The sequence below is a fragment of the Nelumbo nucifera genome, chromosome 7, assembly GCF_055504915.1.
Source record: "Nelumbo nucifera cultivar China Antique chromosome 7, China Antique-T2T, whole genome shotgun sequence".
NCBI classification, from domain to species: domain Eukaryota; kingdom Viridiplantae; phylum Streptophyta; class Magnoliopsida; order Proteales; family Nelumbonaceae; genus Nelumbo; species Nelumbo nucifera.
The window spans coordinates 27,830,138-27,857,065 of NC_142655.1; the positions used below are offsets into that span (position 1 = coordinate 27,830,138).

Genomic DNA, 26,928 nt, shown 5'->3' on the forward strand with positions numbered 1-26,928 from the left:
GATGTGGTGCTCGTGACGTCATCGCTTGGCGAGCGATATCTTGTTAGTCACACGTGGCACCTTGCCACGTTTGTCCCTTTGGAGTCACGCGTGTAGGTGTCGTTTGGGCGTAGTTCTTTAACGGGCCGTGAGTTTATTGCATGTCCGAACAGGTGTGGGACCCTATCGCGGGTTTGGCCATGGTTTCCTTTGGCTCGGGCTACGAGTTGGCTCGCTGAGGGCGTGTGGTGACCGCGAGTTTATTGCGGTTCTGCGATGCACTCTGTAAGTTCATTGTAGAACCTGTGGTGCATTGCGGGTTCATCGCAATAGGAAAGTTGACTATAGGTTGTTCGCATGCAACCTCGTGGTGTTAATTTAGTGTTTGATATTCTTTGAGGGTCTAAGCGAACATTATATACCTACACTTAGCAAAAATTGGAATCTCATAACCTAAAAAGAGGAAAATTGGACCAAGAACAGTAAATTGTACTTTTATCTGATATGCACAAAACAGTGCAGCTTATAGGTTTCTAGTCTTAAAACAGTGCAGCTTATAGCTTATAGCCGACCAACCCGAACCGGCTGGGTTTTCTTTAGCACCGGTCGGTTTTGGGTTGTAAAAAATCATAAACCGATGGTTCGGATTGGTTTCGGTTTTCATATGTGAAAACCGAAGCCGACCCAAACCGAAGCGACTTAGTAGTTAGTAGTTAGTTCCTAGTTAGTATTTACAACCTACTTAACTAAGTTGTCTCTATCCTAGTTACAACCTAACTTAATTTCTAGTCTTCTAGTTAGGAATGACATTAATGACAAGTATTGTAAGACAACTAGACAAAGAATTTTTTTGGAAAAGTTTAAAGAAAAGAACCAAAGGATCCTAGTTTTTATGGTCTTTTACACCAAATAGGCAACCAATTACAATTAGAATTAGGTGTCCTTTTTTACTTAGATTAGTAGGTTTCTTGAAATATACAAATTTCAGTCTTCTTTCTCTAATACAGTTTGACTTTCTATTTTCTCGATAATTTCTATTCTAACTTGGTCCGCCCCCTACCAATTTCAGTCTTCTTTCTCTAATAGAATTAGGTGTCCTTTTTTACATCAAATTTCAGTCTTCTATCTACCAATTTATTACCATGGTTGAACTTAGAGCCGAAACCGACCCAACCTGACTCAAACCGACCAGGTCAGTTTTGCTTAACACAGGATCGATTTCAGTTTCAATTTCAGGTAACCCGACCAAGTCGGGTCGGTTGAAAAAATCTCAGTAAATCGACCCAACCCGACCCGTGAACAACCCTAATAGTGAATTAAAGTCTATATTATCAAATTATACTTGGGAATTAGTACACCTACCAAAAGGAGCTAAACCAATTGGATGTAAATGGATCTTCAAGAAAAAGCTTAAGAGTAATGGAACCATCAATAAATTAAAATCAAGGTTGGTTGCTAAAGGATACAAACAAAGAGGTGAAGACAATTTGGATACTTTCTCACCAGTAACCGGAATCTCCATTATTAGAGTACTCCTAGCCATAGCTTCTATACATAATTTGGTGTTAACATCAAATGGATGTAAAAATTGCATTTTCAAATAGAGATCTTGAAGAAGAAATCTATATGAACCAATTTGAAGGTTTTCAAGCTCTAGGACAAAAACATAAGGTATGCAAATTAGTAAAATCCATATATGGTTTAAAACAAGCACCAAAGCAATTGCATGAAAAATTTGACAATGTTTTAACCTCTAATGGTTTTGTCATAAATGATAGTGATACTTGTGTATATAGTAAATTTAATGACAATTCTGGAGTTATAATATGCCTATATGTTGATGATATGTTAATCATGGGAACCGACTTGTTTGTTGTGAAAGATACTAAAAAATTCTTAATGTTCAAATTTGATATGAAAGATTTGGGTGAAGCTGATGTTATTTTAGGGATGAAAATTTATAAAACCAATAAAGGTATTTTGTTTTCTCAATCAAATTATGTTGAGAAAATACTCAGAAGATTTGGTCCGTTTGATGGTACTCCAATTAAAACTCCTTATGATCCAAGTATTCACTTAGGTAAGAACAAAAGGAATGTTATGTCTCAAGTAGAATACTCCAGAATTGTTGGAAGTTTGATGTATTTGAAAAATTGCACTCGTCCTGATATTGCATATGTGATTGGCAGATTAAGTAGGTATACTCATTGTCCTAATAATGATCACTAGCATGCTATTGTTAGACTTCTAAAATATCTTAAAGGAACTATGGATTATGGCTTGTTTTATTGTGGGTATCCTTAACTACTGGAATGATATAATGATGCAAATTGGATCTCTGATGTGAAATCCAACTCTACCAATGGTTATATTTTTACACTTGGTGGGGGTGTTATGTCATGGAATTCATCTAAACAAACCTACACAATCAAGTCCACAATGGAATCTGAATTTCTAGCCTTAGAAAAGGTTGGGACTGAAGCCGAATGGCTAAGAAATCTCTTAGCTGATATTCCTTTATGAAAAACCAATTCCCTTTTATCTCACTACATTGTAATTGCTAGGCTGCTATTAGTCGAGCAAAAAATATGACCTATAATGGTAAAAACAAACACATTAGTTTGAGACATAATGTAGTCAAAAGATTAATTTCTAATGGGATAATATCCCTTGATTTTGTATGATCAGAAAAGAACCTAGTAGATCCTCCGACCAAAGCTCTTCTTAGGAAGCTTATGTTTGAATCTTCTAGAGGTATGGAACTTAGGGCTATTTTAGAGGTCATAAGCGATGGAAACCTAACCTATGCAAGTGGAGATCCCATGAGCTAGATTCATATGGGAAAAATGACGTCACCAGACGACCCATTGAGATGACCTATTGAGCACAATTAAATTATTTGTCCCTATCTCACTTTAAAGTGCTTGTTGCTTTTAAGTTGAGTTGCATATTCTTAATGAATCATTGCTAATTTCATGATTGCTTATTGTGTGATTAAGCAATTCATACGTGTATTATACATTTTGGATTCACCTATGTGAGCTTGGAGGTGAGGTTGCCTCCCATGAAAACTTAGGTCGGTTTTTTAGTAAGCTCATGAAACCAGGATGACACAGGACCAATTTAGTGCCACCTCGTTGAACATGCAACAATTATAAGACAATTCTATGGGTAGAAAATCAGCAAATCTACGATAAAGAGAACTCGTTCATAGGCTCAGTCCACCATATCTCTGTAGATCCTAACTGCATACCCTAATGTAGGTTCATAGTCCAAAAGACACATCATTGCATTTCTGTTTTAGCATCTCAACTCAATAATCTCATCATCGCATTAAACTTTTGAATCATGTGGGGGATTATCGTAATTTGTTTGGAGTGTGATTCAAAAGTTTAGTAGAATTAGTTTTGTCATTTTAATTTTGTCTTATCTTTATTTGCACACACCCACACAAATCACATGCTCACATAATCTTTGACCTTGGCCAAAAATTTCAAAATTTTGTTTCCCGGATACAGATACATATGGTCTGTAATGCATTCTTCTATTTTCTTTTCATGATTTTGTGGTGTTTGATACAACACAAACACAACATTTGCATCCAAAGATCCCAAACATACATAGTGCAGCTGCAACTCAGAACCTCATATCATTCCAAAAATCTAATGTGGTTAGGCCTGGACTCTAGACCCTAAGGTAAAATTAATTTTCCTAAATAATCAATTTCCAATGTGGATAAATAAATTTTTCATCTAAATGGGAAAAATTTACAAAACATAATGAGACAAATTTGTCCATTCTAACATTGGTTTTTTATGAATAAAAAAGTCATTATAAAATTTATCTAATAATCAAAAGAACATGGATGAGTGAATTCATAACCCACGTAAATGACCTTTTAAAAAAACCAACAAGCCAAAAGAAAAAAAAAAAAAAAGAAAGAAAGAAAAAGAACATGTAAATGAACATACTACTAGATATAAAATTGTTTAAAAGATAAAACCTTAAGCTTTGCCCCTGAATGCAATGTGCACTTGGAGGAGACAATAATTAATATTTCAAATGTCACGTGTTATTGAATAATGCAACACAAACAACAAACCTACATAGCGTGTAATACTAGTTGCAATCAATTAACTTCCTAGGCGGGCCCTGCTACAACTGAAAGAATCGATAGATAGCACGTAATCTCAGATATCACTGAAAACAGCAAACAGATCTCCATTGACATAGTCATTATCCACCAAGCTGACCAAGAAGTGACCACTTTGCACCTGCAAAAAGACACAGCCATACGTTGGTCCAAATCCAATAATCCTTGGAAGCTCAGTTTGGATGGAGTACAAATGCAAATATGTAGAGTGCAAAACCTTGTATTTTCTATTATTTTGTATGTATTTGCACTGTACATATTTGTATTTGTACTCCTTCCAAACCGAGCCTCAAATGTATCGAAAGACAGCACACAGATAATACCTCCTCTAGCAGTTTCCTTGATGGGTCACCCTCAGGGTACAAGGATGCCCATACCCTGGACCAGATTTCAAAGGCCTCGTCCTTCCAGACAAAAAAGCTTGTTGCATCTACTACAGTTGGTTGGATGATCTCTTTTGCTGGGAAGACTCCCCATGTGACCGCATTCACATCACTTGCGCCAACGTTAGACATCCATTGTGTATCTTTGTTCACAGCCATGTAGGTTAAAGATGGGAAATTGCTGCATTTCTCAATCAGAGTTTCCAACTTTCTACGAGAACAGAAGAACTCTAGATAGGCCTTCTGATATACATACCCACCGGGTCCACCCCATCCTACCAACATAATAGGTAAAGAAATTCAGACTTTAAAGTGGGTTAAAGCAGACCATAAACCACCAAAAGGAAGAATCCAACCCTACACTTGGTAATCATTTTCTAGAAAGAATTCTGGATCCTGAAGTTCTTTCAATTACCACAATAAAATGTTCTTTGTTCACTCTCCACAGGAATACTTTTTTTATTGGTTCTCTTTTGACAGAAAATAATTAAAATGATCATTTTATTCTCATAGAACTAGTTAACAAGTGATAAGTGACAATAAAAGCATCTTGCTTATCGAATATAGAAGCCAGCTTAATTGCATTTCAAGAAAATTGTGTAACCGAAGGTAGAAACAGGATTTTTCATTTGGGGAGACGAGAGACCACTGACAAGGGAGCAGGTTGCATGTAGGGGGCCATTTAGTGATTTTATTAGCCTTTATGTCTTATTATCCTTTATTCATGAAGCAAAGCCTCAAAGCAGTTGCCACGTGTCAAGAGGAAGCGCTTCTTTTTTTGACATGTTTTATATTATAAATTTAAAACTTTCAATGGCTAATCTTTTCAGGGAAACAACCAATACAAGGTAAGAAACCCTTATCCTAAAAATTCTTTAACATTACTGGGAATTCCATTTCGTTTCTCATCAACTTGCAATATATTTTCTATTATGCATATGAGTTTCTTGAGTAGGCTTTACACTTCATAGCAATAACATGCATCTTAGACATAGATTTGGATTCATAGAGACAAATTAACATGATAGATGAACAATGAATCTGCAATTTGCATTTCTTTACATAATGATATCATAACAAACTCATAAGAACACAATTCCAGGAAAAACAAATAAAAAATGTCATTACCCAATGCTGGTTGCTATCCAGAATCTTGGGAAGGATGGACTGGCTACAATATTTTAAAAGCACAAGGAGCTTTTGGCGCCCTCACCTAATGCATGCCTCTTTGATGCAAGGCACAAAAAAAAAAAAAAAAAAAACTTCAAAATTTTCAAAAAAATGAAAAATATTAAAATAATATTAATTAAATATATATAAATTTTAACAAAAAAAAATCTATTATCTTGGATATTCTCTATTTTCCAAGCTTTCTATCGTGAATGTAGACTTATTATAACTTTTCCATTTAAGCCAAAAAAAGTTAAATGACTTGTAGGAATAGAAATGGGGATGGATTTGGGGCGGGAACCACACTCCCCATACCCATTCCCAGTTTCTAAGTATGTAATTCCCCATCCCCATACTCAATCCCTATTAGGGAGAAAAATGAACCTCCAAACCGATCCCCGATGGAGACAGGTTCCCCATCGGGGACCCGAATCCCTGAACTCCTTTAATTAAAAAAAGACTGGGAAGAGATTTACTTAAAAGAAAGGAAAAACATTAATCTAAATTGGTTTAGCACTTGGTTAACATCTATTTGAGTTGAATTGAATATAAAATATATTTAAGGACATATATATGCTACCTTCAACGTCGGGTTAAAGCGGGGATGAGGAAAATTGCCATCCCTAATAACATACCCCACCCCCACCCCCAAAAGAGAAAATTCCTGGCTCCACCACTGCTGGGATGAGGCATAAGGCACACCAGGCACACACTTTTGTAAAGTGGCAGTGCCTGGGCCTAAGCAAGGCACAAGCCTTGAAATGTGCCTTACTTCTGAGCCTAGGCACGCCTTTCTATCACTGACTGGATATGAACCTAACCTCCTGCATTTTAGCATAAGGTGGCCATTCCCAGGCTTGAGCCTGCTTTTTCACGCTTGTCAGCCCAAATCTTACCGTCTACCAAGCAATAACCCCTAATTTCAGGAAAAACAAACATGTTGTACAAATAATATACAAATTATATTTACTTACCAACAACTGGAGAGTCAGACTTCTCGCCATTTACTGCTGGTTGGCTATTGATGGTAAGGAAACCCTTCAAGTTGATATTTCCCAACTGTTCATTTATGATCTTTGTCTCTGGCTGAAGCCCATCTAGCTCAGACCATGGATTGCTTTTAAGTTTGCCCAGGCAGTAGTTCATGAACCTCTGGTGACACAATACAAGAAAAGCATTGATCCCATGTAAAGTTATACATAACCAAGTATCATTTAAATACAAAAGACCAAGATAAATTGGAAGATAAACGGTGTACCTCATGTATATCTTCAATAGATCTCAATGGGACACCCCATTCCTCCTGAAGCTTTTTATCACGTGAACGTGGCCGCATAAACTGTTACAAAAGTTCAAAAAGGGTTATATGCTACTAAACAAGTGAAACCCTCTAACAAATAATATTTCCAGTTCTGTATTGTAGGATATTAATAATATCATGTACATAAAAAAGAAAAGAAGTATCATTATTATTATTTTCTTTTTATAGGAAATGTTAACTTTCATTAGAGAATTGAAAGGATTAGAGACTTACCACCCACAAAATGGATGGAAAAAAACAAAAACTTACAAACAAGCCCAAAACAAAGCCTCCCTAGTAACTCCTTGCTTAGCTAAAGTATCAGCCATTCCATTTGGTGACCTTCTTACCCATTTAAAGTGCACCCCACTCTCCCTTGCTAAGCTAATAATCTCTCTTAGAGGCCATCTAAGAGACCAAACTCCCAAGTTTCCAGATTGCATCCACCCTATTACCAGCTTGGAGTCTCCTTCCACTTCTAATTGCTGCATTCCCCATTGTTTCGCTAGTCTCAAACCTTGAAGTAAGGCCATTACTTCTGCCCTTAATGAATCTCCCACTCCAATTGGGCCTAGGTAAAGGGCCAAGACTTTTCCACCCTCATTTCTGAACACACCCCCAACTCCCAACTGACCTGGATTACCCAAAGAGCTTCCATCAAAGTTTAGCTTCACCCTGAGCTGAGGCGGTGGTACCCAACTTTCTTGTACCACAGGGGAGGAAGGAGAGGATACAGCTATAGCACTCCAATTTATAACTAAGTCAGCTAAGGAGAAACTTGAATGGAGGGACATCTATAACCAAGCTTGAGTAATATGCCAATAGACCATTAAGTTGGCTTCCTAGGCAATTCATACCTCAACTGACATGTAAAATCTGTGTTTAGTTAGTATACTAATGGTGGCTAAGTGAATAGACCTTATTAGATAGGTATATGCATTAGATGACTAATTTATGTACTTATAAAAGTTAAACATAAATTTTATTATCTTTTTATGAATACTATTTTTTTAAAGCATGTGTGATGGAGATGGAGGGGATATAAGTGGCACTGCAAAAAATAAAATGCCCTACATGCTTCTTAGATTTTACAAGCTCTCACAAAATGGTGATGGCAGTGATGACAGCTCTCCAATAATCAATAACAATTTTCAGTCTTTACATAGAGCATATTCTGGTAAACTTGTTATCAAGAATATCTTTATCACTGTTTATAAATAGGGAATGCTGGCATGGATGCCTTAAGGACGTTTGACCCCATGGAGACAAGCACAAATAACTCCACATGGCTGGTCCTAGAAGAATGAGGCTTGAGAGGTGGCTTTGGTTGCAGGTGCTAAAAAAGTTCATCCATCAACATCAAGGCATAGGCAGGCTAGTTGTTTGCTTGCTCAAGGTGGACCATTGGTAAAAATGGAGCCAAAGGTTAAGATACCCAGAATTGGACTGGGCATGAGAATGAACAAAGAAAACGGTGACTTGAGATCTTTGTTTCTGGGATCTAGATAATGGATATAAATTCAATAAGTAACCCATTCAATTTTCATATGCTAATACCATGCTTTTGGTATCATTTTCAGTAATTACACACCCAACTTTTCAAATTCATTTTAGATTGATTTGTTAAAATCTTTATATCCTGGAAATGCTCATGGAGAAAAATGCACTAAAAAGGAGAGTAAAAAAATCTTGCTAACAATGCATAAACTTATCAGGCCACGATAATTTATCACAAGCCAACCAAACAATGTGTCAACAACCCCGACAAAACCAAATGGAGCAGAATAACTAACAGCCATGACATATAAACAATCACCAATATATGAATCCACCCTGATTACAACCATTACAAATAGCATCATCCTCATCTACTTCTACCTCAGTACCTCTTGTGCTATCTATTATTCCTCTCTCAAGTTTCCTTCACTCTTTTCACCCAGGCTTAGCTCCAGCCCAATATCAACCCTAACTACTTCAAAATCCTAACCCCCCCCCTCCACTAATGACCATCGATATACAGAAAGGACCAGAATCTCCACATATTAGACCTGAGTTATTGCATAAAAATAGAGAACTCTATAAGAACAAAAAAGAAAACCTAAGTTGTCAAATACTAAAAACAAGATATGAGATAACAGTTAAAAAATACAGATAAATCCAAACATTAGTGCCAAATCCTATTCTTAGATGATAAAGGTACCTAGGGAGATATATAAGAGAATAGCAGAAGTGCTTTCATATACAGTAAGTCTGTAACACAAGAGTAAATGACTTGGAAAGGAAAAAAGTGAATATAGCATTGGAATTAAGGAAGAAAGGAAAATAGCAGGCCAGTAACATGTCAGATTATATTTACAGGTAGGGTGCAATTTGGGGCTCAGGATGAGGATTTGATGCCAGCTATGTCATATAGAGTAGAGTGTTGGGTGGTCAAGAAATAACATGTCCAAAAAATGAGTGTAGCAGAGATGTAAATGTTAAGATGGATGAACAGAAAATCTAGAAAGGATAGCATCAGGAATGTCATATAGAGTAGAGTGTTGGGTGGTCAAGAAATAACATGTCCAAAAAATGAGTGTAGCAGAGATGTAAATGTTAAGATGGATGAACAGAAAATCTACAAAAGGATAGGATCAGGAATGAAGTCCCCCGCAGGAACCTAGGAGTAGCCCCAATAGGTGATAAAATTAGAGGAAGTAGACTAAGAATGGTATGGTCACATGCATAGAAGACCACCAACAGTAACAATTAGAAGTGGTTTGCAGAGTTTTCAAGGTGTCGCCTAGACACTTAGGGGCTTTACAAGGAGCGCCTCGCCCAAACGCTAGGAAAAAATAGTGTTAGGCACATACCTGGGCGACTAGGTGGGCGCCTAGAAACAAAATATAAAATATACAATATTTATTGAATAAAAACAAATATGAAATATACAATAGTTTATTGGTTTTTTTTTAGTTTTTATAATAGAACCTGTTGCATGTCATCATGTTTTTTGTTGTGAGGAAAGTAAAAACAAGCGTTGTCTTTGGGGGTTTCACTTTGACAAGAGAACTAAACAAAGGAAGAGGAAAGAGAGGAAAGAGCAAGAATCCTCCACTGTTCCCCGCACAATCCTTTGCTTTATGCTTTGTTTCCTTTTTTTGTTGGTTTAAAACAGTAGCTACACCTACACTTCATTTTTTTCCTCTTCTTTTTTTTTTTTTTTAATCTTTTCCCCAAGCCTTTTGGGTCATTTTATTGGACCGAAACAGGAGCTCCACCCCCTTCTTTTGTTCTTAAATTTCTTGCATTGTTTTACCTTTTTTTTCCTTATCATTGGTGTCTGAAACAGGGCTCTATCCCCTTCTTTTCTTCTTCATTTTCTTCTTTTATTTTAGTATTTGTTCCCTAGCTTTTCTTGGTATAACATGGGGGCTCTCCCCCCCCCTTCTTCGTAGGTTCTTTAGGGGCTACGCCCCCTTCAGTTCTTTAGGGGCTACGCCCCCTTCTTCGCCTAGGCAAGGCCTAGGCACCCAGGCACCCCATGGTCGCCTAGCCTCACCTTGCCACCTTGAAAGCTATGGTGATTTGGTACAAGTTGAAGGGGCTAGAGGGTAGTAGTAAGAAATGATTTAACTACTAATAATTTAACAGTGGACTGTGGACATGGCTTTCAATAGGACGAATTGGCAAAACAGGATTCATGTAGCTGAGCCCATATATAATTGGGATAAGGCATGGATGGTGATGATGAGGTTGAGGTTGATGATTTGATAAAATTTGAATGGGACCAGCCCAAAGGCCTTGGTCCAATGCTATGCAAATTATAAAGCATGGATTACAAATAGAAATGAGAAAAACAAGGAAAATCCCATCTACCTGGTAATCAGTCAGTGCTCCATATGATGCATTACAAGAGTCACCCCATCGCCCTTGTGGGTACTGTTCCCAACCAATTGTCCTAGATATGTAACTTTTTGGACGATTAGCCCTGTCATCATCCACAAGGGAACATCAAACACTATTCAAGTAATCAACCTAACACCCAATAGGGTTCAATCAACTACATGCATCTCACCAATCCCAGATTATTGAAGACAGAAAATACCAGAAAATTGGGCGAACATCTTCTTTGACGCGGTGTATATTTGTAGGGCGTCTCCAAGGTAAGGATCTTGAAATTTTGTTATCATCAATCAATCCTAGGTTCTGCCAAAAAAAATTAATAAGGATCCAAGTCAAATATAACATGAAAGCATAAGAAAATATTATGCATGTTCAAGCATAATGAGAAACGTTAGATAACCTTTAAAATAGCCAATGCTGATTTCTCCATGTTTAGTGTGTAAAGGTGCAATGTGTTTATCCCATGAGCTAAAATCTTCTTGCACATTTCAGTTCCAAGATGAATTCCATAGGATCTAACAGCTTCATCATTGTCCTTAATAGGCTCCAAGGCAGCAGTAATTTCAGAAGGTATCTGCAAAATGATATTAGATATAAATATTACATATTAAAACAAAGAAAAGCACCACCTAAAAGGCCACTAAGATGGGGAATGAGATCTATTTCAATTTTTTCTTTAATCAATTACAATGAAAATATTGCATTAAATCATAGTTGTCAAGGCAAGTGCCTAGGCAATAAAGCATTCTTTTTTTTTTTTATTATTCATTTGGTATATAAAAAACAAAGTAACAAACAGGACATTTAAATTTTGGTTGGTAATAAAAAGGATATGCCTATATAAGCACAAAAGTCAAATATAGGACATACATATTCTTTCATTTTCTCAGTACTATATTTAATCTCTGCCTGAATCTCGCCTACAGAATACTGGTTAGCAGCAGATAGCATACCTTCGTTTTGCAAAAACCAGTCATGCGCAAGAAACCCTTATAATTATTGATTGGCATAATGCCTGGAACAATAGGACATTTTATTCCAATTTGCCGGCAGTCATTCACAAACTTCAGGAAAATATCAGTGTCATAGAATAATTGAGTGATAATAAGATCTGCCCCAGTATCAACCTACAAAAGAAAAATCACCATGAATATGGGGACAAACAAAATATGCAGCAGAAAGGAGAACACTTAAAACTATCAAATATTCGTCAGATTAGACCTTGCACAACAAATGGAATAGTATAAGGTAACAACTTTTTTATCAATAAAGTATAATGTAATAACTTGAAGAATTTGTCAAAAAAAAAAGGTAAAAGAAAATCAAAACAGAAAATAACAAAAAAGAAAAACTGCGGCAATCAGATGGAAAAACAGTTCTCTTGAACCCATGAATATGGGGCTTTTATGTAGCATGCAGTTGGGATTTGATTCGTTTGAAAATAGAATATCTTATTTGGCAGTATGGATAATGAAAGAACAAATCCATCTATCTAAATGAAGGTTTTTAACCTTCCAAAAACCACTTTATCTAATAATTACCCTAGAAAACATTCAGAATGTTCTGAGGTTCTTAACTTTCCACTAGAATTTAGAAACTAAAATTTGTGAACAGTCCACTTGATATAGCCTTTGCAAAAGATAAACGAAGTGAATATATAGAAGATGGTAAAGGGTAAAGTTGCAATGGATCGTTGATGCAGTACAGCTATTTGCAGAATAGAAATCCAAAATCAGAACTATAATGTGATTATTACACAGCTAATGAAGGTATTTAATGTTCTCATCCTTGGAAATTTCCAACATATTTTATGCATTTTCCACTTTCTGTTGGTAAGTCTACTCCTTAAGGCTCAGTTTGGAAAGAGTACAAATATAAATATGCACAGTGCAAAGCTTTGTATTTTGTATTTCTAAACCTATATTTGCACTGTATATATTTGTTTTTGTACTCTTCCCAAACTGAGCCTTAAGAAAAGGTTTACCCTTATCCATAATAAGAGGCAAGAGCATATTCCTGACATAAGATAAAGGCAACAGAAACCACCCCCATGGTGTACTTTAGATAGGTAGGTAGATTTTCATTTGATTGCAACAAGTTACACCAAGTACTTAGCATAACTTGGGCAAATCAGAAAGAACTACAGCCAAACTTCTCAGTTCTTCATTCAATACCCATGCTGAAAACATATCGACTTAGCCGTTATTAAGAAGTGAAATGGTTTAACCTTGAGAAATGTGAAAATAATATGAATCTTGTATTGGCATTTAATTGCAGCCATTACAGCACCTTCCTAGCTAAATTGAAGGAAAATCAGAGTAAATATCAAGGAAAGCCAATGGATATCGAATTAATCAGGAGACAGTGGTGATAGTGGCAGTGAGATTTAACCTACTTTCCTTTTCAAGTAAGCAAGATCATTCTGGTATGCTTCCAAAGTGGCCACTCCATTCTCTGAGATAACATCCGGATGTGCCTCTAAAGAGATAATTTTCACAAAACAAGAAGACATTTTCAGATCTTGAGAGCAGAAAACATTGAAACAGCATCTGATTTTGGAGATTATGATGAAGATTCACAAATTATAACAATTCAAAGCATCAGACCTGGATAACCAGCAACAGTAATTCCAAAGTAATCTCCATACTTCTCTCGGATGTGTTTCACCTGTAAAAGAAAACAGTACATTACTGAAAAAAATGTTGAATTTTCAGGATCCGGTGGCAGTTATAACTGAACGAATTTAATTTGAATTACCAGGTCGAGAGCACAAGCAAAACCGCCCTGGATCTGGACGAACTTGTCCTGGCCATGAGGAGGATCGCCACGGAGAGCAAGAACGTTCTGAATCCCATTAGATTTGATGGTGTCAAGAGCGTGATTGATCTTCTCGACAGGCATGTTGGTGCAGGTGAGATGCATCATGGACTCGACGCAGACTATGTTCTGCATCTTGTTGGCGATCTCAAGGGTGAGATCGGCGGTAGAGCCACCAGCGCCCCAAGTGATGTCGCAGAAGGATGGGTTGTGAGACACCATCCGATCCATCCGCTCGAACAGGTTGTCGACTCCATCCTCAGTCTTAGGCGGGAAGAACTCGAACGAGAACACCACCCGGCCGTCCAAGGTACTGTCCCGGATCTTCTCTATCACCTTCATTCTCACTCTGTCTCTCCTCTCTCTCTCTCTCTGGAGCACAGATGCAGCAGTAGATAAGCAGAACCAGAGCAGCACAACACCGACAAAACGTGGAAATGGAGAATCAAATCGCAAAAGCAAATGCTCTGGCGTCGGATATATATGTAAATAAATTTGGTCATTTGGGTTAAAATGGAGAGAGAAACAGTATTTTGGTTGGTGGTAACTGGTAAGTGTAACTGGTTCCTCGGCTCCTCGGCTTTTTCCTCGTCCAGTATCGCAATGACCTCACAGAGCGTTCCTTACACCACATCTCAGCCGTTAATTGGGGACATCTCCCAATGATAAAATATATGTACGGGATCCCACTATCCAGCTGAAAGCTTTGTGAGGTCGGTGGGAAGGGCAAATCCGGTTTCTCATAAACTAGTTCAAATTTTCTCCAGATGGCAAGCTGAGGTTGTCGACTGCTCCATACGCGTGGGAGATCAGATCTGCTCCTCACACCTGGCGTCTTACAGACGCCTCACACCTGGCGTCTTACAGACGCCTCACACATACATCCTATAATACATTGCCGTATTTATTTGTTCTTATTCACGAGAGATGTTCTCAATGCACGGTGAATGTACCTTAGCGCCCATTTGTCAGGAACAGATCTCACGGTAATGTGTATATGAGGTCGGAGTGAGGCGCTCTGTGTAAAGAGCATATCCCAATCCTACACGTGGGCTTTATACATTAAACTGACCGTGTCATATTCAATGTTCCTTGACTCCCCGACTTGCTCCTCGTCTAGTATCGCAGTCCAAAAGAAATTATTTCATTTTACGTGGGTTACAAACTGCAATTCATGGAGATGACATCACCCTCGTACAAGGGTGACGGGATCTGTTCCTCACAAATGGGCGCCTCATAGGCATATTCACCTTGCATTGGGAACATTTACCGTGAACAATAATTAATAAGTACGGGAGATGTTTTCAAGTATGATTGGATATTCGTGTGAGACGCTAAGTGTGAGGAGCAGATCCGGTAGCCGCCCCACAATGCCTCACAGTACATTATTGCCATGTATTGGGAATATCTCTTGATGATAATATTAGTCCCGACATAAAATGAACATTTTCCGAAGATGTCATCATCGGAGATGTTCTCAATACACAGCAGGGATGTGCTGTGAAGTGAAAATGTGAACTCCAATTCATGTGGCATATCCAATGTTTTTTAGTTGCGTTTAATTGCAATGCAAACACAAATATATACATTGCATAAATATTTTTTTTCCAGTTCAAGATGCAAAGTGTAAGTCGTTTTTTGTATTTTTCTATTTATTTGAAATCGGTGCAAAACGTCGATTCCATCATTTAATGCTTTAAGTTTTTTGTCAAATATATCAATTATCAGAATAGCACAAATTTATATCTAAAAAATAGGTATAATAACATGTATTTTCACGATACAAAAATGACAAAAAAGAAAACATTTTTAACATCTTACATAGTGTTTGGAAGCGTGGGCGCTTTTTGGGACCGATTTTCAAGAAAAAACGTCCGTGCTTTTAAAACCCATTTTCACACACAAAAAAAAAAAAAACACTTCTGCCACATAGGCAATGAGTAACACTTTGTTTGATAAGGTGATTTTCATTACCGTTTTTCATGTATGTGCTGACAGGTAAGCATCACATAGGATACACATCAGTCAACCGTTGGGGGAAATGGTCCACCGATGCAAGTGTTTCATGCATCAGTGGGGTCCTAATTTTCGAGACATGCCTGATTTTTTAATACTCGACTGAACCAAACAATGAGATACATGGACATTTGTTGAAATGCTTATATGGATCCAACGTAGTACCGTTTTTTTTTTTTTTGAAAAACGGCTATAGTTCCTAACATCCCCTTAATCATTATCCCGATTAGGGGTGTTCACAAGTCGGGTTGGGTCAGTTTATTGGGATTTTCCCAACCGACCCGACCTGGTCGGGTTAGCTAAGGTGGGAACCGAAGCCGACCCACTGACAGGCCAAAACGACCTGGTCGGTTTGAATCGGGTTGGGTCGATTTGGGTCGGTTTAGTCGGTTTTGCTCCTGTACAAAGCCAAATAAAATCTGAATTAGTTGAGAATAGAAGATTTTAAGAGAAGACAAAAGTGGTCAATAAAATAAAAAATTAGAAACCTTCTAAATTCTAATCTAGGTAAAAAAACTAAAAAAGGACACCTAATTGAATTCTAATTGTAATTGCCTAATGGGCCTTCTAGAGTTCTAGTTCTAGTAGAAGACTAGTAGGAATTAGGAAACTACTCAAACTAGGAAGTAGGAATTACCAAACTAGTAGAATACTAGTTCGGTTTAGGTCGAGTTGGTTTCGGTTTTCTTACGTGAAAATCAAAACCGACCCGATATTTCGATTTATATATGTGCCCAACCCGAAACCGACCGGTACAGATTGAAAACCCGACCGACTCGGGTTGGGTCGGTCCGGATTGGTCGGTTTGGTCGGGTTGGGCATTCTTATGAAGAGCCCTAATCCCGGTTCAGCATTTGTATTGCAAACAAACACAGCCAAAACAATTGAAAGAAAGCGATTTATTTCCATAGCCCCACCTTTAACTAGATTAAGTGATTTCTTGGTGGGGCCATTACAGTACATCTACGGCCATGATTTTCTGTTAAATGAACTGGCAAGCTGAGGTTGCCAACAGTTCAACACATGTGCGCTACAAACATTACATGGCACATCCAATGTTGCCAGCTGGCAAGATGAGAATTTCAACACCTGCTCGGACCTGTAAGCTTTAACTTGCCATTTGTCCCATGTTTAGAGCATCAGAATCCACCAAATCAGCTTAAGATTGAAGAGAGATTATATCAAAAATGTCCATATCAGATGGCTAAAAAAGATGGTCTGATCACTGAAACAATTGACAGGTTGGCAAGTTTTACGAATAAAAAGATCAGAGGCGTTAAAATGGGAGCGTAGATACGAGAACATAACGAGACCGGATCTGCTCTTCACACAGTGGATGTTCCCAATGCTCGGAAGATGTTCCCAATGCACGGTGGATGTGCCTGTGAGGCGCCCATGTGTGAGGAGCAGATTCCGTTCTAATTCTTTTAAATAAATAAAGAATGTAAAAAGGCGCACGTCATGTACTGTGGGATCTTGACGGTTGCGCGGTTGTCAAAGGATTTGGTGAACAGAAAATGAGAGTAGGGCCCACCAAACCACCAATTGAAAGAGAGGGAATGGGAGTAGGAGGACTTCACATCCACCACTAGATTGGCGGGGACTGGGAGGTTGGCAGGCAGAAAAAGAAAAATAATAACCTAAAAAAAAAACTGGTGGGTTGGTGAGTGGGACCCACTACACCTACTTCCACGCCAATTCCTCGGGACTCGGGAGTTGGTATCGGGCAGAATAACTGCAGTAGAATACAGGTAACACGAGGGCCGATTTGCGAATCCACGTGGCTGTTTACGGCAAAGGTGTTCCGGCCTCGGTCAATAGACACCAACCTCAGAGCGATCTGTCACAGTTCACACCAACTTCATAGCACGTGGGAGCCGCACATCGGGAATATCTTCCATATGGACGACTGCAATGTCCTCTAAGGTTAATGTGAGGAGCAGATCTAAGATTCCCATCTCCGTCTCCATGGAAACATGGCTGAGTGGGGGTGCATGTTTTCTTGCATTTTTTAAATTCTGAAAATGAGAGCTAACCTCAATGGATGAATAACACATGGTCCAAGGTACTCTACCAATCAACCATCCAACATCATAAAAGTATTAACCAATTACATGAATTTTCATCAAAATTCAAAATTCAATGGGTTGTGGTTGGTCAAAGGATTCCATCCCTTAAGGATGCGGCCATTCAGTTATATATATTATATATATAAAAGTGCAAATACAAAGTGAAAGTTTTTTTGGATTAAAATGATATTCTATTTCTTTGTTTGAGAAAGGGTATGAAAGCTATTTTATTATAACTTTAGTGCTATTTTTATGACTATTAAAATGTCTACATTTGTGTATTTAGTCCATCTCTAACAGTAAGGAATGAAAATATAACTTCAATTATTAATTCCCATCTCATTAAGTCTTATACTTAAGATATTAACTCTCATTTTCTCTTATTAAATCTTACATTTAAGTTTTTTTTACTAATAAATGCTATTAATTAGATCTACGTCAATATTTTTAACAATATAAACTTATATGTTTTAAAAACTGACTCAAAAACAAAACTGTTCTTTAACCAAGTGGTGGCTAAGCAATTCAACCATCTGAATCAAATTGATCAACCTATGAAATCATAGTTAGGTAATAAGATTTTTAAAATAGAAATAAATATAGAAAATTACAAAAATGTAGAAAAAATTATACACATTTATGATAATTTTTAATCAAACTAAAAAAATATGTGTAATAAAAAAGAATTACTTTTATTAATAGTGAAAATGAAATATATAATTTATAACTGATAAAAAATGAAATTATTTTATTGGTTGGCAAAGATCAATAGTTCAACTTTTGGGTCAAATTTGTTAACCTTTAATGTCATAAATAAATAATAAAAATTAATAAAATATAAAAATATAAAAAAATACATAAGTTTTGCAAAAAACATTCAGGCACATGTATAATATCATATTAAACAAAAAGTAAGTGTGACATATTAAAATTATTTTTACATATAGAAATACAAAAAAGAATTATAGAAAAACTTGAACACATCTATAATTCTATATTTACACTATGATTAAAAATATGAATAAGATTGTGGAGCTACTACTTTTCACCTCACTCAATTCCCTCTACTTAAATCTTACATTTTCTTTTGATAAATGAACAAAAAAGATAGGCCAAAAAAATAAAAACATTACAAAAAGAATAGTCTAGCTAAGTACATAAACTTATTAATAATACTTGAAACTTCAAAACTTGATCTAATTATCATATATTTGAATAAAGTGTTTATGTAATCAGATTCAATCTACATCTGATTAATAATAAAAAACAATATTTATAAACAAAAAATAAAAAATATATAAATGTAGATGGATCAGTGGATCTGATAGATTCAATTTAATATTATATTCTTCAATATTTTGTAAACAATATTTTTATTTTTTAAAATAATAAATATTTTGTTATTACTTATTAATTAAATCAAAATATTAGCTAATAATTTTTAAAAATGTATAAAAATTTTAAGATGCATATCATGTGCAAATTTATAAATTTTAAGTATTAAAATAATTATTCTATTATTAATATTTTATTTATGTAAAATTATCTTTTTATATAAATGTAGATTTGATAGATTATTTATTCTATTAGTTTATAAAATATTATTTTTTTTGAATTTTTAGTTAGAGTAGTTAAATATAAATGTATTTTTCGTTTAAATTGCATATGGAAACAAAAGTTTATTTCATTTTTATTACATAATGAAGCATGGCTTGGTGGTTTAGAATTTCCAACAAAGGGTGGGTGTGTATTAGGTGAAACTAAGTTCAGATCACCTTGTGCATCTTTTTATCGAGACTTAGATAATAAAGAGAGATGTAGCGTATCATGTGCATCGACCCATATTAATGTGTATTAGCCAATACAATGCGATAAGGTCAACACATTCATATTGGTCCAATACAAATGATTTATCCCATACCCTTATTGACTAATACCGATATGATACGCCTCATATCGAACATATCATATCAATATTTAAATCTTTGCTTTGCCATGATAGTCGACTAGAAACTAACTTTCAAAGTTTAGAAACTAACTTTTTTATTGTTTGAAGGTTCAATGGTTTTTTCCTCTTCTCATAACCTTTCAACCTCATTGAAAACTAGATATGTTCCCTCCTCTCCCAATGACTCAATAACAATCACAAAGTCTCTAATTTTGATTCATGTCATTTATACATGAGTTTGAGCTAAATATTTTATGAAAAAATAATTGATTAAAAGAGTTAAAGTGAAAAAAAAAATCAAAAACAAGAGAGAAAAAAGTGTAAAGAGATGGTATCGGAAGAGTTTTGAAGAATCAAAACCCACCCATGATTTTTGATAAATAACCCCTGATTGGCTACCATGTTTATGATATCAGCTGACTAGTCAAAAAATTTTTGGATATCATATCTTTCTAATATCATAGTCGAACCCTTAAAATATATATTATATTATATTGTAGATCAGCCATACGCACAAATTAAAAACCTCTGCCTAAGCCTAGAAACTTATGGGTTAAGCTGGGTTGGGTTTCCAAGTCGGGCCAACAATGATCACCCTAGTTTATGTGTAAATTCAATTCCTAAATAGGAAGTTGTGTTATTTGCAAATTTAGTTCTTAAATGGAAAGTTGTGTTATATGTAAATTTAGTTCTTAAATGGGAAATCATGTTTTACTTATCACATTGTTTGACTCTCAATAGAGAGGAATTCTCCAATATGGAGAATTGGTTTGTGGATTTTTTTAAATCTTTAGATGGGTGTTGGTGTTGATGCTATGTGTTTTAATGATAACAAATTCGTTAAAAGTACTAATGATCCGAGATATGAGTGTGTAGTTGTATCGATTATTCCCTTAGATAAATTAAAGCCTATCCAAAGAATGCAAGCTTACTCTAATGAACAAGACGAATAAAATATCAAGTTCTAGAAATATTCAAGTTATTACATTTGTTAGGACTTGATGTAATCAATTTGCAAGAAGCACTACTTTAGGCTTAACTTAAACTTACCTCAATTCTACCACAACATGAAGACTAATGGCTAAGTCAAGAAAAGGTTTTAGGCTTTTCTTGGACTCTATCTTGAACAATTGGAAGCCTAAGGAGTCAACTCTCAAACAGTAGGAGTTGACCAATTGAGTGATCTAAGGTTGCATTATACGTAGTAGTTGACTAGTTGTGACAGTTGAGTCTAATTTACTTAGTAGGCAACTACCTAAAACCAAGGATTAAAATGTCAGTATGATTCATCCAATATGGGGTGTATCTTATTGGTATCGGATCACACCGACACGAGATACGCTATGATTGGAGGTGTATTCTGTCAGTCATGCATATTGGTCTGCTATACCACCATCTTGAGGCATATCATATAGTATCAGCTTGTACAGTCTGATACACACTGATACAAAAGCATATCGAACCATGAATTGACAACAAATGTAATTCATTGACTTATTATAAAGAAGGGGTCCAACATGATTTAAACCCAAAAACCTAGGTCGCCCAATGCCCAAGAGTGCATGCATCTTAGCCACCTTTTATTTCATAACAATAAATAAATAGATTAAATTTTATTAACATTAATGTCAACATGTAATCCAAACAAACAAACAACATGCACATATGTTCAACAACTCCAACTACAAATTAAAAATAATAATATTCAAAATTAGTATTTTATAAACTAATGGAATAAATAATTTATCAAATCCACATATATATCAAAAATTAATTTTTAATTTCAAGAAATTTATACAAATAAAAAATTTATAATAGAATAATTGTTCCAATACTTAAAATTTATAAAATTACACATGATATATTTCTTAAATTTTTTATAAATCATAAAGTAATATTTCAATTTGCATTAAATAACAATGTATCTATTATTTACAAAATTTTATAAAATATTTAAGAATATAATATAATTGAATCTTTTAAACCACTAATCTACATTTATATAAAAAATAATTTCTTATTCTAGAAAAATTATAAAAATAAAAAGTTTAGTAATGGAATAATTACTTTATTAATTAAAATTTATGAATTTTCATATGATATGCATCTTCAAAATTTTAATAGATTTGATATATTTTAATTTAAGATTATATGTTTTTATAAATTATTAATTGATATTTTAATTTACATTTTATAATAGTATATTTATTGTTTAAAAAATGAAAATATTGTTTATCAAACATTTAATAGTTAATTTTATTTAGTTTATTAATAGAAAAATGGTATAATATTTCAAATATAATAGTTGCATATGTTTTGTGCCTTGGACTTTAATAGAAAGTAAAAATAATAATGTCTTTGTGCATGTATTAATTTGTATAAATCTATATAATATGTGTCTTGGACTTTTAATTGATACATTATCAATAAAATTGTATAATATCTATGCATCTCGCTATATTAATTGTAACATATTTCTTCATATATATCATTAAAATATTCAATTCCTATGTATTTATACATTATTTATAGTTATTTTGACATTAATCTTAATGTTATTAATATATTTATGGAATATTTATGCATTTCCCTAGCATATCCAAGTGTTTCCATATTTTTTGTCCGTATCCATGTGTTTTCCAAGCATATCCATAGCCAAGTTGTCCAGTACCAATAGTTTAATCCTTGTCTATAAGGTAGTTGTCAACTAGTTGTGACAGTCGAGATTGGGTTTATCAAGTAGTCGACTATCAAAGGGTAGTAGTCGATTACCAAAGAAAAAAAAAATTCCCTATTGCACATAGTACTTAACTACTTAGTCATAATATAGTCGACTACCTACTCTTTAGTAGAATGAAGCAATCCACTATACTTAATTGTGATAGTTGACTACTTTATGATGCAAAGTTAGATTTTTTTTACTATTTGAAGGCTCAATGGCTTTTTCCTCGTTGATAAGCCTTTAGCCTCATTGGAAACTAGCTTTGAATGTTTCATAGAATAATTTCCTCCTCTCCCAATGGCTCCATAACTGTCACAAGGTCTCTAGCTTTGATTCATGCTATTTATGCATGAGTTTGAGCTAAAGGTTTCAAGGGAAGTGAATTGATCAAAAGACTTAAAGTGAAAAAGAGAGGAAAAAGTTTGGAAAGATTCTATGATAAAAGAGTTTTACCTTTGTGAAAAAAGGTAAAAAGCCATTTGTGCATGATTGATTCTCACGAAGAAACTTGAATCTATTCAAGTGTTATAACCCATATACTTTTGTACATTCCCTTGCATCTAAGTAGTTTATATTATATTTGCATATTAGCCTCATAAAGACATTATTTTAATTGTTATTTGCTTTGCTACTTCATATACTGTATTTGTTGTGATTGATCAACTAGTAGGTTTCTAGCTGGATTGGTTAGGTGTTTTTGGAAAGAACACAAGAATACTACAAGAAAAACGCTCTAGGCCAGTGGTTGAAAATTTTGTTGGCTTAGATGAACCTATGTCGGCGGTTTTAACATGGCCGCCGACTTTGAATTAAACAATGCAAAAAGAAAAACTGGGATGGTGGTTTTAAATTGAACTGATTGTAAATCAATAGTAAACTGGTCTAAAATAGAGCAACCAACGAGTATCTTGGATTTCGACTTTAAATAGAAAATATCAATTCTCGCGTTCTATTTCATATCTCCTTTTTCCTTCTTCTATTCCTCTCGTCTTCTACTCTCTCCCTCTTGTCTTGGACTTGGATACAAATATGAAGGAGATAAGAAATGTCCAGAAGAAGAAAGAACTTTGAGTGCCTGAGGTGAAAGAGCTATTCCAATCTCCCTCTTATCTTCTTATTTCCATTAATTTGTTTCCTACCGCCATCTCTTGGTGAAAATTTTGAATGTTATCTCCCAATCAGCTGATTCAGTTTGGTCCAACCAAAACATAGATTAGTGTCATTAGGTAAATCATTTATATGGTCTTGATCGATTTGATTAACCTTATTATTTTCTTGTATGCCTGGTTATATAGCTTGATTATTTTCTTTTGTCTTTAGTCCAAATTACTTATCCATTTTTTTTGTTTATCTATTTATTTTGTAGAATTTGTAGATCCTTTATTAGTGCTCCCTAGTTAGATTAGTTTTATTAGCTTTTTGTCGAATAAAGTCTCAACAAACACCACAAAGAAATTCAAGTTGAATGCAAGGTGTTTGAAGAAATTCCATAATGAGAATTTATGTTATGGACACCCTTGTCAAAGAATTTATTTTCATAATATTCGAAACAACACTAAAATCTGGGCCTGTTGGGCAAATTTTCAACATATGATCACTATAGATAGCTGAAATATAAAAGTAGAGTTGTGGATTTAGTTGCAAGTTTAGTGCATATAGCAGGATCTACTCTTTCTATGTTCTCTAGCCAAAACTACCCGATCGTACTGAAGCTCTTTGAGAAACAAACAACCAACCCACTCTTTAGAAGCAAATATCCATCGTTTAAATCAGAAAACAACACATCAAGTAGATTCTAATAAACACCTTTAAAGAAAAGCAATTACAACTTCTATTCCATCATCAATCATTGGATAACAGAAGTTTCAAATTAATAGCTCAAGTATCAACTCAATGACTATTCTAGCAGGGAATGTCTTGCTAAAGAAGGGTCAGATATGAAAAGACAAAAACTAAGAACTAAGATCACAGTTCTTGTACCTAAAAATAAAGGAACTTCAAATAAGTGAGCATCAAACTACATAATGTGCATCTTTGCTTTTTTTTTTTTTGAAGAGTAAAAATAGAAATTTTATTAAATAGAGAAAACTAGTTACATACAATAGGTGACAAGATGGCACCTAGCTTACAAAACAGAGCATACTGAACTAAAGCACAGTCCAAACTAACTGATACAATTTACATCAAATGAGTTTCATTGGTAGCACTATGTTCCATTTCCTGATCAACCTTTGCCCTTTGTGACCCACAATCCCCATTACCAAAGTTTTCTCAAAGGATCCAGGTGCAACAAGTTAGTGTGGGTTCATCTTGATTCCAAACCCTGGGAAGAGTCATCAGGTATTTCAACAATCAGAATTAAATATCAAGAAATCAAAGAAAGGCTTCATAGTTGAGAATGGAAATTGACAAAGCTCATGGATTTGGCATATACAACCAAACCATAACATCATAAGCCTTTCAAGACAACTTGCAAGTGAATTTGCAACTTGATCAGTTTTGGAAATGTATGTGTGGCTTAGATATTCAGATACACATCTGAGGTCAAATATCAAGAGGGGAAACATTTCCACAGAAGAAGAGGAGTTTATCATCAGACTTCATAGATTTCTAGGTAACAGGTGCATGATTTTCTCCCCACCCCCGCCATTCACCCAACCCCATTAGCCAATGCTAGCTGGACTGAAGTGAAAGCCCCAAACAGAGAAGCTGAAGGAAACTTACAGATTCTAAGTAAAAGCTAGCTAATTAATTTAAATTACGTAGTTGTCAATAAATTCAAGCAAGTCGGTCAAATTTCCCCTCAACACGGAGACCAATCTCTTGAAAATTGAAACCCCAGTTATTAATTGTTCTAATTTGGTGGTTTGAATTGATGATGAAAACTGAGAAAGAAATTGTCATGCTGCATGCATGCATATGGCCGCTTATAGCAAGAAGACTACCAGGTTATGTTACTTGGTTGTATTTTAAAGGAAAAAGTGTTTATGGTGGGATCCATACTCACTCCATGTTTTGAATTGATTCCTACTGTTGGATTTTGCAGTGGTCATGGTAGTGGTGGACTAATAAGTGGCGGTGATGTATCTGGTCCAAACGTTTGCGTCACTAAAATTTGGCATCACTGAGCCAATCCATGTCCTCCCTTGATGCAGGTAATAGTCCGCCATAAAGTAATAGAGACACCCAACACAATGAATTAGAAACAATGTAACCTGCACTAAAACTTTCTATCATGGTTCTGCACATTCATTTAAAGCAAATTGCAAATCAAGTTTTACTTATAGATAGAAGTGTAGTACATCTTATCAAGAAATAGCTGAATCTGATATCCTTCTCAAGCCTGAAATCCATTAAAATGAAAGAGGAGAAAAGGTTTTGAGTTAGAGAAGCTTTAGGGGGCGTAAACTCTGTAATCCTATAATCCTCTCTTGCTTGCAGAGGGTGAAATTAAATTACCAGTTACCTTGTGAAGAATTGTTTGACCCTTCTTAACCTCCAAAACCGGAGCAAGCCCAAAATGCAATAACTAAAACCTACTTTGGTTTTTCCTGTAAACAAGAATGCCAGAACCTCAAAGGGGATTCTGGAAGCCACATCCATGACAAACCATGTTGAGAGGTACTTGACAAACAATGTAAGATTGAGATTAATGTCATTTGCTTTCTATGAATTGTTGAATGTTGTTAGTCTATCATGCTCTCCAGTCTCATTCTCGTTGGGCTTGGTGATGACAATCAATGCATTGAGGATGATTTTGCAACTTGATATGCCTTATCATTTTTTCTTATTCAGTCCATCATGTTTCAACTCATTTTTATTTTCTTTGGTTTCTTCCAAAACTTTGATTAGAATGTCCTAGCATTTAGATTCATTTGTGTTACACTTCTCAGATATGAAACTGGAGACCCTATTGGTGTTTATGCTGAGAATGGTAATGAAACCATTGAAAAAGCAAGCAACTTATTGGCTCAACCCTTGGATTTGCTGTTTTCACTTCATACCAACAAAGAGGATGGGACTCCACTGCCAAGCTCATTACCACCCCCTTTCCCTAGGCCTTGTACCCTGCGCAATGCAATAGAACGCTATGCAGATCTCTTGAATCCTCTTAGAAAGATTGTTTAAGTCTTGATCATCTTGTATCTTTTGCCTTCATTGTACTTGAAGTTTGAGATATTTGGGTTTTGTCTTTTGGTACTTTCAGGCTAGTCTTGTTGCTTTGGCTGCTCATGCATCTGAACCTAGTGAAGCAGAAAGACTAAAATTTTTTGCATCACCTGAGGGAAAGGACCATAGTGTACCTTTTTCCCTTGGTTGTACTATATTTGGGTTATTTTTCCTGTTATGATTGCATGGCTATTATTTAGTACCTTTTCTTTATATTTTTAATTTGTTTCTATTATCTTTTCTATTTCCAAGATGAATATTCACAATGGGTTGTTGAGAGTCAGAGAAGTCTACTAGAAGTAATGGCTGAATTCCC

At 35.3% G+C, this 26,928-nt stretch overlaps 1 protein-coding gene and 1 long non-coding RNA gene across 4 annotated transcripts; one reads left to right on the forward strand and one right to left on the reverse strand.

Annotated features, from left to right (window-relative positions):
- Positions 1-3,937: 3,937 nt before the first annotated feature.
- Positions 3,938-14,149, reverse strand: LOC104593382 (methylenetetrahydrofolate reductase (NADH) 2-like). Its single transcript, XM_010253162.3, has 11 exons — positions 13,628-14,149; positions 13,477-13,537; positions 13,266-13,348; positions 11,824-11,997; positions 11,271-11,444; positions 11,073-11,173; positions 10,844-10,955; positions 6,944-7,024; positions 6,660-6,837; positions 4,456-4,790; positions 3,938-4,253 (listed from the first exon to the last, which is right to left on the reverse strand). Exons 1-11 carry the CDS (start codon positions 14,027-14,029, stop codon positions 4,170-4,172), a joined length of 1,785 nt encoding a protein of 594 aa, XP_010251464.1. The 5' UTR covers positions 14,030-14,149; the 3' UTR covers positions 3,938-4,169.
- Positions 14,150-22,729: 8,580 nt separating this feature from the next.
- Positions 22,730-26,823, forward strand: LOC109114443 (uncharacterized). 3 transcript variants are annotated; one of them, XR_016078677.1, is made up of 3 exons: positions 22,730-22,909; positions 25,489-25,597; positions 26,336-26,823. It is a non-coding gene; the product is annotated as an uncharacterized LOC109114443 (long non-coding RNA). The 3 variants fall into 3 exon arrangements; XR_002022492.2 differs by lacking the exon at positions 22,730-22,909 and adding an exon at positions 22,972-23,522; XR_016078678.1 differs by lacking the exon at positions 22,730-22,909 and adding an exon at positions 23,530-23,668.
- The last annotated feature ends 105 nt before the right edge of the window (positions 26,824-26,928 follow it).

Coding starts and splice junctions, on each gene's coding strand:
- LOC104593382 (XM_010253162.3), bottom strand. CDS start 14,029: ATGAAGGTGATAGAGAAGATCCGGGACAGTACCTTGGACGGCCGGGTG. Junction 10,956..11,072: donor GATGTTCGCCCAATTTTCTG/GTATTTTCTGTC, acceptor GGATGATGACAG/GGCTAATCGTCCAAAAAGTT. Junction 4,791..6,659: donor GTCTGACTCTCCAGTTGTTG/GTAAGTAAATAT, acceptor TTATGTTGGTAG/GATGGGGTGGACCCGGTGGG.